This window comes from Taudactylus pleione, unplaced genomic scaffold (genome assembly GCF_031769625.1).
Source record: "Taudactylus pleione unplaced genomic scaffold, aTauple2 ptg000086l, whole genome shotgun sequence".
Lineage (NCBI taxonomy): Eukaryota > Metazoa > Chordata > Amphibia > Anura > Myobatrachidae > Taudactylus > Taudactylus pleione.
In genome coordinates, this window is record NW_028284488.1 from 2,138,274 (window position 1) to 2,151,907 (window position 13,634).

At 42.4% G+C, this 13,634-nt stretch overlaps 1 protein-coding gene across 1 annotated transcript in view; it reads left to right on the forward strand.

Annotated features, from left to right (window-relative positions):
- KCP (kielin cysteine rich BMP regulator) overlaps window positions 1-13,634 on the forward strand; it is a 127,100-nt gene that overhangs the window by 15,161 nt on the left and 98,305 nt on the right. The window contains exons 2-3 of the mRNA XM_088468658.1: window positions 3,086-3,642; window positions 7,927-7,999. Of these exons, the coding sequence (XP_088324784.1) occupies window positions 3,086-3,642; window positions 7,927-7,999 (630 nt within the window). The remainder of the gene's footprint in view (window positions 1-3,085; window positions 3,643-7,926; window positions 8,000-13,634) is intronic.

Genomic DNA, 13,634 nt, shown 5'->3' on the forward strand with positions numbered 1-13,634 from the left:
GTAACAAGCATTAGGCAATTGTTTGCATACCTCCCAACTGTCCCGCATCCAGCGGGACAGTCCCATTTTTCTGGAACTGCCCCGCTGTCCCACCCGCGGGCCGCAGTGTCCCGCGGTGGGTGGGGAAGTTGGGGAGAGTTGGGGTGTGCAGGAGGAGAACAGATGCCATGTGCATGCCTGGGGGATGCCCAGCATCTCAGAGAGTGCTGGGCACGCCCCCAAAGTGACGAAAATGGGGGAAGCCGCGAGGCTCCGGTCCTTTTTCCATAGGCTCCACCCCCTTTTGCATAAGCCACACCCCTTTTCGGACACGTGTGCCTTTCGCGCGCAACCTGTCCCTCCTTCATATGTTCAAATGTTGGGAGGCATGTGATTGTAATAAGAGATTTGCTGAAAATGTGTAATCAACCTCTTTGGGGGGAATTCAGTTATGCTGGGCATACAATTATCTGTCAGATATCTGTCCAATCTGGCTGGTTGAAATGAAAATCTGGTAATGTATGGGAGCAAATGGCAATCGACCATTGCTCACAAACACTGGAAAACAGACAAAAATAGTCATTCAGACAAATTGGTTAAAACACACAAAATTAACCAATTTAAAGAATTGTTTTTGTGTCCGTTTTCCAGTGTTTAAGACCATATGTTCAACTGTCATTTGCTCCCATACTGAACATTATCAGGTTTTCAGTCCAACCAGCCAGATTGGACAGATTTCTGGCAGATAATTGTATAGTGTATGCCCAGCATTATAGTCATGTTAACTTAGATTTTTGCTGTAAATGCAACTTAACTTGGTCAGGCGCAATTTTTTTGCTATTCAATTAGCAATGCAAGTTAACCGGTATTCAATCGGGAAACCTCCTGACGTAAGCCTGACAGCCGGCTTCCCGATTGCTTTACCCCGGCGAGGGTTAAATGCCGGGCATCTAGATGTAGACTCCTGACATTTCCCCGATGCCGGGAGACCGGCGCCCGGCATCTCGATTGAAGGAATACCGGGCGCCGCGAGCGGACAGCCGCGGCGGGGGGAGGGTTAGGTTTAGGGCACCCGGGGGGGACTTAGGGTTAGGCACCCCCCCGGAAGGGTTAGGGTTAGGCTAGGGGGTGGGAGGGTTAGGGTTAGGCACCCCAGGGGGGGACTTAGGGTTAGGCACCCCCCCGGGGGACTTAGGTTTAGGCAGCGGGGAAGGGGGGGTTAGGGTTAGAAACTTAGAGGGGGGATTAGGGTTAGGCACTTAGGGGGGAGGTTAGGGTTAGGCATCCCTAAGGAGGGTTAGGGGGTTAGGTTAGTTAGTACTTACCTATCCACGATCGGGATTTCCAGCGATGTCGGGCTTCTGCTGCCGGGAACTCTGCTGTTGTCGGCCAGGCGCTGCCGGGAATCGGCCGGCGGTATTTCATACCGATTCCTTCCAATTAAATTGTGTGTTAAGCAGGAGTGCGCATACATGTGGTAAACAAAATTACAGTGCGGTATGCATGTTAAGTCAAGCCGTGGCTTTTTGAATCTGTACCTTTGTCTTAGAAATTCTTAAATTATAGAATTGGGTGGATTTACGTATGTCATGATATTACTGTTCCATTGTTTGACACATAAAATATATTTATGTAATATATTTATTTAAGGTAGCTGAGATCCTCTGCAGTTTAACGGTTGCTGATATTGATGTGCTGCATTATCTATAATACTATATTTTTTATTATCTAACTGGATGTCTGGGAAGATAAGAATTTATTTAGTAGAGTTGTATTCATGTACAAGGTATATTAATGTTGTAATACGGTTATGGTAGATTAATGCAAATAAGGTTAATATGTGGGTTATCACATTACAAGTATGGCTCATTATATGGCTATTTTTTTTATTTAAAATACACTATTACATTTATATACATTGTAATTTCCTAAATCTATTATTATTGCTTCAAGTTTTCCTTGGAACCCCCTATAGAAACTCTTGTTTCTCCTGCATTATTGTTTTTATGTTGTTTTTTTTTTAAACCTTAATTCTACTCTAGTAATGTTTAACCTTACTATGACCATAGTTACTGAATATATTAGAGACATGGCCATTTTTAAGCTGTTTAAAAGTTACCCGGTTTTGTTAAATTATTTTAAAAACAACATTTTAATTTGTATTGGTATTTGTAACTGCACAAATGCAAATTTCATATTGTCTATAGTCCTTTGCTTTTTTTGTTAACAATTAAGAGTAAATGTTTGGAGGATGGAGAACAGGAGCTTCAGGTGGTTGGGATGGGTTTATTGAATAGATCATGTCCAGATTTGGTTAAGCCACACATAAGTAAAATATAAAGTAATCAAAGGTAATAAAGAGAGGGACATGAAATAGGAATATAGCATTTGTTTTTCTATATCTCCTTACTGGTTGTATAAAATATCACCATACATGGTTTCTAATCCTTATAATTAAACATTTAAAATTACAATTTCCACGTTAGAGATGGCATGTGAAGAAGGTGTATTATTTACCAGATTAGGTTGTTTTATCACCTTTTTTTCATTTGTCAAAATAGTTTTTTTTTTTTTAAAGAAATTATTACTATTTCACAATGTTGCTTTTCATCTACAGTAACCACCTACACGTTAAGCTCACTTTGCTCCATTGTAGGATTAACATTCAATTTCATAGATCTATTGCTGTCATAATAATACTTTTTTTACAATATTGTGAACATTATGAAAATCCATTTTATAATAGTCACACATGTTCCTGCCTGTTTAACCTTGTATTTTTGTAAATTACTTTAGCTATGCAACTGAATTTATTTTAATATTCCCTATTGTCAACCCATCCAGAAACTTCAGTATGCATGGAGAGAAATCTATCCACATCGATATTCCTTTTCTGATAAACTTCTAGAACATATACTTATAAATTTTTAACTACTGTTAGTATTATTTAGTGGTCTTTTAAGTCAATATCCACTCAGTATTTTGATCCTGTAATCCTGCGTCATTTACTAAATTTGCTTTTATATATATATATATATATATATATATATATATACATTTACATATTGTTACTAATAATTCTCTTAATCTTCCATATTTCTTGTAGTTATTGATCTGTTGGAAGCTCTGAATGTTACTCGTTCTATCAAAGGAGTTGTCAAATCCAAAGGACGTGACCCTGGTTCTCCTTCCTGGAAATTTCGAACACGTGTTCCCCACTTAACTCTCCCTTGGGATTATTCTGTCTACCTTCTATCCAGCACACAGGGTTCTATTGGCCTACATTTTGTAGCCAAACAAGCCAAGAACAACCAAGGGACATTGTTGAGCTTCTTATCTCCAGCAGCCACAAAGAGAGATGGTCATCCTCTTTTACAATTAGTCTCTGACACTAAAGCCAATAGCTTGCGTTTGGAGTACCGCACCCCGCAGACAATGGAACCAGCCTCTCTGCTTCTCCCAGGTGGATCCCCGTTTTCTGGTTCCAAATGGACTAGATTTGCACTGAACCTTGACACACACAAGGTTACACTCTTCCTGGATTGTGAGGAACCAGTGGTGTTTGGAAAGGAGGAAGAAGATGAGTTGCTCAGTCTTATTCTTCCCCTGGATCTTGAGATCAGCTTTGCAAGTACCCCGGGGAACAAAGAGAGCAAATTTCTGGTAAGGATAATCCACATTTGCACTACTTTCTAACATTCTATACACCATCTACACTTTACACTTGTCATGTTTTCTTTAACTAATCTGTCATACTATTTCCAATTGATAGTCAGCACACTGATGAGAAGGGATGCCACCTAATTAAATTAAAAGATCATTGAAATGGGAACTTTGAACATATTTTGTTATGAATTCAAAACCTTAACACCTCAAATGTTATTATCTTTAGCCTTACTTAACCTCAAATGTTATTATCTTTAATCTAAACAGCCTGGGACCGAGGGCACAGGCTGGGATAACCATTACGACCATCATCACAATGGTGTACAGTGCCGGCCAGCTGAATAAGCCTCAGCTTACCCAGGCTGGCCAGCTTGCGAGGCCAGGAAACTGCGAAAGTGGACGCAGATCTGGGCTTGCCACTCCTGAAGAACAGGACCGACAACGCCCCCGTTACCGGGCATGCCGGGCGTCCCTGCATCGCCCCCGTAAATGCCTCTGCCTGTCAATCGGGCAAAGGCATACGTGGGCCTGCACATATGCAGAACGGGACCTGCGCACCCGATTATTGGGAATCTGCGTTCAGCATTGCAATTATCTACAATGTTGAATTAGGCCCTCTATCAATAAAATTGTCAATATGATATGCTGGCGATGTTATTAAAAATCTAAATTTGTAAATACTTCCATCACCACAAATGTGTTAAACACACTGAGGGCGATTCAATTCAGTGCTATGTGAATATCGCCAGGAATGCAAGGTAAGGGGACTTGTGTCTGTGTTTACATTGAATGCCTGAGTGACGCTTTTATTCATTTGGATGCACACACACATAGGCTGATGTGTTACATTGAGGGCAACAGGGTAACGTATTTTTTGTATGCAGTTAGTGCTGGATTCTTTATATATATTCTTTATATATAAATACAAAGACCACCACAAGACCAACACAATTCATTGGCAATTACAAAGAATGTCATGGGTTACAGTCAATAGATCTATTTAAAAAAAAAAGTCCACCCGCGAGATACAGACTGCATATCCTCCTGAAGTATCTCTACTTGCTGATCTTAATATTATTATTATTTATTTTTTTCCTGCTATTTCATTCTGCCATTATTTTTGTAAGTGCTCAGTGCCCTATCTGAAACTTGCTACTTTTCGAGCATCTTTTGTACCCCCCTTTTTTCCTTCCCCCTCTCTCCCTTTGATTCACCCCTTTTCTGTTGTATGTTTTCAGTATTCTGATGGATAAGTTTAAGAAATGTAAAGTTTCTATCTTTTTCTAATATAAGATATTATATTATCTATTGTGATTGTTTTTGTATTGGTCAAAATATTTTTGCTGGAAACTTTCAAGTTGTTTTGAAATGAAAAATTTTAATAAACAATTTATAAAAAAAAAAAAAAGTCCACAATGTCTAGATAGACACCACATGGTAGACAGTCAGTAGGTCGACAGGGACAAAAGGTCGACATGGATGAAGATAGACAGGTACTCAAGCTAGACAGGGTCAAAAGGTCGACACTGAAATGGTCAACACAAAAATGGTTGACACTTTTTTTTTAGGGCTAGGCACTTAGCGGAGGGTTAGCAACTAGGAGAGATGGTTAGGGTTAGCCACTTACCCAGACGGTTAGGGTTAGGAACCAGGATGGTGGGTTGGGCACCAAGGGGATGGTTAGGGTGAAGATTAGGGTTAGAAAAAAAAACATGTTGTCCTTTTTTTGTGTCCCCCATGTGTCGTCCTTTTTTTGTGTCAACCTTTTGCACCTGTCTTATCTTCATCCATGTCGACCTTTTGTGTGTTGTCTTTGTTGAACTTTTGTCCATGTCGACCTATTGACTGTCTACCATGTGGGGTCTATCAAGACATTGTCTGTCTTTTTATTTATGTAGATCTTTTATACTAAACCCGAATGTCATGTATATGTTTAAGTATCTGGGTCTCCAGAAATGTATTTATCATGGTATTGAGGTGCTTTGTTTATGAGGAAACAATAGAATACAGCTTCTAAGAATTTTGTTAGTCACAGCACAATAATGATACTAAACACTTTAGTAAATCTACAATGGACCATCTAAGCCAGGGATGGGGAACCTCCTGCCAGGGGCCTTATAAGGCCCTAGAATGGCACACTGCTGTCAGAATCTATGCAGCAGTGCTACCTGGAGCATCCTTAGGATGCGTCAGACGGTCAAACCGCTGCTTTCACAGCTCCCCGGAACATCCTCAGGATGCTGCGGACATTGCTGTAATCACCAGCAATTGTGGCCCCGCCCACATGTGACATCACGCGGAGGGGCATGGCCTAGACCAGGCCCGCAAATAATGTTATGTATATCAAAATGGCCCTCGTAGAAAAAGGGTTCCCCACCCCTAATCTAAGCCAAAGAAATTATTATGTTCAATTATCATTAATATTATTCTTTGGTATGATGTAGAATTCAAATTCACATTTCAACCAAGTTCAGCAAACTTAACATTACAGGGATTGCAGGGGTCTATTTCGGAGGGGTAAACCATGATAACAAAACCATGTTTACGCGTAGGTTTCTTCTGATTCCTCACCAACAACCTTCCCTCCTTTCTACTGCAGTTGTGTTCTGGTTACACATGCACATGATCAAGTGATAATGGTCATAATCACTTTTCTGCAGACCTCTTTGCCAGGACAGGCTCTTATTTGACCAACTTTACTGATAGACTTGCACAAAATATAATAATTTATTGCTTCGCTATTCAGCGATAAGAATTATAGTTTACAGAGCCCCATTGGTACCAATGATAAATAGACCCCTTAGAGTACCGAGGACCAAATAGGAAGTAACACGTGTTACTTGCTTAGAGGGCCCTTCTCACCAGCTGATTGTTTACGGAAACAGCAATTGAAAATGTGTGCAACACTTGTACTTTATATCTTTGGAACAAAATTGCGATTCAGTCTTTTTTCCTCTTACATATTATAAAATCCTTTTTTGAAGCACAGGATTTATTCCACTGTATGCAACTGTGCCAATGTCTGTCATAGTTCTTAATATATCTTTTAGTGATCCATCTACCTCTTGTTGTAAGCACTATGGTGTGTATTTTGTTTAATGAATGCCAAAGGCTGGCAGGACATGTGGGACTTGTAGTTTGTACAACAACTGAAGATCCGCATGTTGCCTAACCTAGATCAAATCATTTAAAAGTACATGTAACATACACAATTAGCATACATTGTATGCAGTGGCGTAAGTTCATCCCAGACGCCCGGAGGCAAGTTATAATATGGTGCCCCCCCGTCACAGTCGCTGACACTGTAATGTAGCAATTCGCATGCAGACAGGCTATAGATAGATGAAGGCAGCAGCTGATGGCCTGACATGGAGCTCTCCACTAGTGTATGGTGGCTTCTCAGGTACCGGAAGGGGTGCCATGTATTGGGCGACCATGACGGTACACTCCGGGTACATAGTTACAGCCCTAAGTGGGGTGAATATGTTATGGACAATGGAGGAGGTGCCCCTTCAGAGCTGGAGCCCGGCGGCAGGCGCCTCCATTGTCTCCCATAGTTCCGCCCCTGATAGTATGAGTTTACAATATATTCAGCAAGCATTGATTTTGTTACTTGCAAGTTTGTGGAATATGTTTAATAAACTTTCATGTTTAACAGAAAATTCAAATATGAAATTATTTCATACTGAAATGTATTCTGTCTACATTCTGTACAAAACCCAGGGCATAATTTACATATTGGCAAACACAGCACAAGTCTATGGCAGGACTGGGCCAGTGCATATAGGCAAATAAGACACGTGCCTACGGCAGGGAACTAGCAAAGTCATTTCCTTGTTTTAAGAATTTGATTTACTTATTCTTCTAGAAATAGTGGAAAATATCATGTATTGATTAGTTGGGTAGTATTATGTGACATGCATGGTTCCCTATTTACTGTTTATCCTCTCATCATGCCGGGCAGTTTTGCTCTGTGATATTATTTGCTGTGCATGTCATCACATAATAACGTGCACTATACTAAGTTGGCTATGGACTTGCACAAACTTCTGAAATATGACATTAAAGTGTACTGCATATGCGCCACTGAATTTTGAAAAAAATATTTTTAAAATTTGCCTTTGAAACCAGCAATGAAACAGCTGCCACAGGCATTAATAAATAAAAATGGGCATAGTCTTCCTGTATTATAATATTCTATGAACAGTGTTCCTGGAAAGTAAAATACATTGCAAGTAAAAGCAGACCCTACGTAGAAGTAATGATATCGTCTTCTTCCAGGGTTACTGGCAAACAGCTGAGATTTCCCCCACTGGGTTCTCCCGCAGACCCTGGCACTGTGAGAACCGCTCGGGTGAGATGGATTTCTTCATTTGTTTTTGTTCATTCATGAGATTGTATATTTATGTAGAAAAAATGTGTGCAGGATATATGTGCTACACGATTGTAAGACACATTGCTGTACTGTAGTCTAGAAGTAATATTTTTCTCTACATCAGAATACATAATTTATTGCACACACGTGCTGCTTTGTTATAGCATACCAGGTCCAACATAATCTAGGTCACAATCTGTACTTGTCCACTTGATGTTTGGACCTAGAGCACTGAAGAATAATCAGGGTTTTGCGGTGCTATAATAAACAGAAATGAGCACTTTAAATATGTAATATTGTTTACGTGTTGGGAGCCTTGTTTAGAAGATATTTATGTCCTTTTGCAGTCCCCCGGTATGGCATGCAAATAAATAGTAGTTCTTTTTGTTAGTGGACATTTTGCATGTTAGAATTTACTACATTAATAATTTGTATACTTATTTATACTTAACTACTTTATTTACTTACTAATTAACAAACTTGGAATAGAAGTATTTACCAAAACAGGGATATATGTAAAAGTGAGTGCTTTTATCAAGTAATAGATTCCTGTACAAGGGTCATTTACAAAGCACAGCAGAAATATACCAGTGCAAAATTGCTATTTACCTAAAAAGTAGGTAATTTATAATTCTTTCACAACCGGGATTTTGAACATGGGTCCAACTCGGCTGAGACCCGGTTCAGACCCATTTCACACTGCACCTTCGACCCAGGTTATTCCCGGGTTGGCCCCGTTCACACTGACAGGCGCGCTGAGAACCGCGCCAGGCCCGGGTGAAAGAGGGCATGGCCTAATTGTGGGTGCGTGGCCACGCTCCTTAGGAGAAAATAAATTACTATGCTGCGCGCTTGGGAGGGGGACGCTGTGATCAGGGCCGACGATAGCCACAATGGGCCCAGGTGACAGGGGGCGTGGCCTAAGCGTGGGAGACGTGGCCACGCCCCCTTGGACAAATATTTTACAAATATTATTATTTCAGCGCCGCGCACAGCCAATGGGGGGTACAGCTAATGGGGGCACACAGCCAATGGGAGGCATGATCAGCGTGATTGCTCCCCCCATAGGCATAAGAGACTGCTCCGACTGCTGCTTTAGCAGCCACGAGCAGTGTCCCAGTGCAGCCCAGCACACAGCAGCATGTGCTGGGCTGCTGTGAGTTAAGAGGACGGAGGAGCGTTGCCTGACCCGGGCCCCCGCCAGGCCCCTGCAGCAATCCCTGGCCCAGGTAATTTGTACCCGCTCCCCCCCCTCTCTACACCCCTGGCTGTGATCAGTGTGATCATCCCCCTCCCACAGCATGTGCTGGGCTGCTGTGACTTAAGAGGGAGGGGGAGCAGTGCCGGACTTGGGCCCCCCCGCCGGGCCCCTGCAGCAAGCCCGGGCTCGGGTAATTTGTACCCGCTCCAGCCCCCTCTCAGCGCCCCTGGCTGTGATCAGTGTGATCATTCCCCTCCCACAGCGTGCGCTGCGCTGCTGTGAGGTAAAAGGGAGGGGGGGCAGTGCCGAACCCGGGCCCCCGTCGAGCTCCTCCAGCAAGCCGGGCCTGGGTAATTAGTAAATTAGTACCCGCCCTACCCCCCCTCTTGGTGCTCCTGCACAGTGGACCCGGGTCATCCCTGTAAAACTACTTCTATGTCATTAAAAATTTACTTTTTCAGCCTCACAAAGATAAGGTCACAAAACGAAACAAAAGGGAGGGGTGGGGACTGCTCACAACATTGCAGGGATCATGGCTGATGGATTACCACTATGTAGCCCTGAGTTCATGAGAGTTTGCGCGTTACTGCTATTTGATTCATCCAGTGAGAGCATGATGCAGCTTCTGACAGCATAGTGTACAGTTCACTTCTTCATCACTCCAATTAGCCATCACTGTAGTGACTGTAGTGGTATTAACCCCTTTCAGACTGCCAGAATACTGCCTCTGCTGTTGTCTGCAGTGTGGTGTCTGTGAGTCTGGCTGCTGACATCATCAAGTGAGACCCAGCAACATCCAATCAATGGTGCTTGCTGAGTGCCGGGTTGGATAACCTGGGTAGGACCCATTCACACTGTGCTGCAACCCGGGTCGGTTCCGTGTTCAACCCTAGTTGATACCTGGGTTGAAATGCTGTGTTCACACTGCATCTCTATCCGGGTCGACCCGGCAACAATACAGGTTATTTCAGCAGTGTGAAAGGTGTATTTGAGTGGAGTCTCTAGAGTATTATTAATCTTGGTAATATTTTGGCCTGATTCAAAGTTGTGAGTAAAGCAAAAAAGAGCTAGTATTGCTGGATATGAAGTAGACGAACTATCATGTGTAGAAGTGATATGTCGTAGAGACCATCTTCACATGTGTACACCCAATTCATCTTTCAATGACGCACGGTACAGATAAATCACATCAGCAGTGCTGCACAGCAGATGCTATATATCTGAAAAATATGTTGTTGATATTTTGCAGGGTGTACGGTCATCTAAACGACCGCGTGATAGGTCAGCAACTATATGGATTGGAAACGTCATCCTCAGTGACATTTGGCACAGTTCAACACGACAATCTGACAGTGTGTACAGAGAAACGATTGATTGGTCATGATCAGTGGAGGTTGCTCAATGCTCAGTGTGGACAGCGAAGATCAGAAATAGCAGAGGGAAGGGGGGGACCGGATAAAACATAACCCTAACTGTACCTCTAAACTTTTTTTGCCGGGTGTCTGCCAGAAAGCTAAGTTCCCCAGGAATCAGCTCCTCTCTCCTGTGTCTGTCTGCCCCTCAGACTCCTATGTAACTAGCCAATAGGAGTCTGGGGGATGGGCAGATACAGGAGGGAGTAGCTGATTGTTGTGTCCCGGCTGCAGTGACTGTAATACACGGTGCTGATTCCCATGCTATATTTGGTCTGCGCTGCTGCCCCCACTGGTTATGATCCTCTGAACAGACATACAGTTCGGATAATAATGATGGTTGTGTAGTATGTATTGTGTATATATTGTTTATGCTTGATCGTTAGGGAAATCGCCAGGTAGGGTAGTTGGCAGTTACATCACTCAAGTGTGCACCCACATAACTTTATACCTGGACAAACCATGTTGCAATGCAAAGGATGCAAATACATTTAGATTTTTGCATGCAGGATAAATACTGGCTGCTTTTGCATGTTGCCCACAAATACTGGACAGCTTTATTTTTACACTGCAATTTAGATTTGAATTTCCACACGCCCCTCTCTAATGTAAATCTCTCTGCACATGTTACATCTGTCCCACCTGCAGTGCAGCATGGTTTTGCCAAGGTGCACAGTTACTTGCTCTTTTTGCTTTACTCCCACCTCAGAATCAGACCCTTTGTATTTTTTCTGCTTCCAGTTTCAGAAGTATTTTATAATAACCTTAATTATAAACTCAAATTCACTGCTGCTGAGAATAGCAACCCTTTGTGAGTGGTCCCCATATTTCATTTAGGAGTTCATTCATATGAATGCAAAGCATGTACTCTATCTGTGTTCATAGTTCAGTTTTACGCTCCTTGGTTTTTGTAACTAAACCATAAGGTACAATATATGTCTTGCTTTTTGATAACAGTTGAAAACAAATTCAATTGTAACGCCGATATTTGCCTATTGATAATGTGGTTAATTCCTTGTGGAATTTTTTTGCCCAGTTGGGTAAAAGTTGTACAGTGTATAAAGTAATGCAAGATTATAATTGCTACAGTTATAAGCCACATAGCGTTTTGTAATTACAGTAAAACATGAAAACTTTAGGTAATGCAGATAAGTGAAAAGTGAAGAAAATTAACATTGTAAAAACACCTAAATGATAGAAGCTGGAAAAATGCACAAAAGCAAATGAACTACAGAGAATGTTCTTATACAGATTAGAAGCCGTTTTAGACTTATTGGAGTATATTTACTAAGGTGCAGGTTTTTAGAAGTGGTTTTGTTGCCCATAGCAACCAATCAGATTCTACTTAACATTTATCTAGCACCTTCTAGAAGGTAATAGCTAGAATCTGATTGGTTGCTATGGGCAACAAAACCACTTCTAAAAACCCGCACCTTAGTAAATATACCCCATTAAGTGCTATATTATTTAAACACACCATTGTACTGTAGATTTGGATCGCCTTTGGTATACTTATTTACATTATCCTTTCTCTGTACATTGGCTGAAGCTTTTCTAGGTTATGCCTCATTACTCTAATTAAACAGTTTCGGAGACCCCTTCATCTTGCTAACAAGACCAGGTCCAGTGTCCCGCCTACTTCCCACATCAATCAGAATTCCTACTCATGCCCCCATCCCCAGACCTTTCATTGCTCCCAGCTCCCTTCATTACTTCAGGAAGTTTTAGTTACAGCTAAACAGACAAAAATAATGCCGGCCCGGTTGTTACTTTGTTCTATTAAAGATAGAAACATGATAAAACAAAATACATAGCAGTAAAATAAACAAACTGAAACTAGTACCTGTACCTCACAGAATAGAGGAGATGTTAGATACTGAGTGCGCTTTTATTATTGTAACATCATGATGAAATCATCCACTGCAGTCTTTGCTGCACTCTTCAGTGTTCCTGACATTTTGGTGAGACTTGGAAAGAAAATGATTCAAACAAACAAAAATTGCAGCTTCCATCATCAGCCTTGTTGTTTCCAGATGTGAGCAGGGAGCTTATCTCTCCTGCTAGTAACTTATATAGAATCAGTTCTTTCTCTAAACACTACTATCTCATAATATAACATATCACATACAGATATGGGCCCTGGGCTTATTATATGCATAGATCAGTTTGTGCCCCAGCCTCAGCCAGTGTGCTCCTACTTTCCTGCGCAAGGCTCCACAGCTTGTGAGGTGTTTCCCCTTGTACACAGGGCTGAGCACTGTCCATCTGGAGGTATCAGCCCTATTGGTGACTCTAGTGAGGTCACAGAGGGTGAGAGGAGCCTGGCTATTCTCTATAATGGAGCCCCTTCCAGGGACAGAAACTTGTTGAAGACAAACACAAACGTTTCCCCATATGCAAACAAACACTCTGCAAGCACTCTAAAGTGGGCCACACGCATAGCGATATTTTACCCGATCTGGCCGTTTCCGACACATTGGAACAACAGATCGTGTAAAATATGGCCAAATTGAGAGTAAATCGTGGGACCCTACTCACGATCACGATGCGATGCGCGTCCCAGCTGGTCGTGCAGTAGGGCAGATCTGACAATCCGGGACACAATGCACTGGAAAAAAGTTAATGCTGGCCATACACGGCAAGATAAAATGTCTGTCAGACCGACAGACATTTTATCTGGCCGGCTGCCAGCCGCAGATGTCCACGGCATACACTGGGAGAGAAATCTTACAGTGTATAGCCCGACATCTGCACTCCGCCCCCGGGGGAGGAGACATTTCCCTGTTCCTTCCGTAGGAAGGAACACAGGAAATGTCTATCTGTCGGCTGCGCTGGGCATACACTGCCCGATGCGGCCGACAGTTACCGGGTAAATATCGCATCGGACGGGCATGCTGGACAATCCAGCATGCCCGACCGAGCAATATTTAACCCTCGGTCGCCCCCCCCCCCACACTACAATTATCGCGGCGATCCGCCGATATCGGGCGGATCGTCCCGA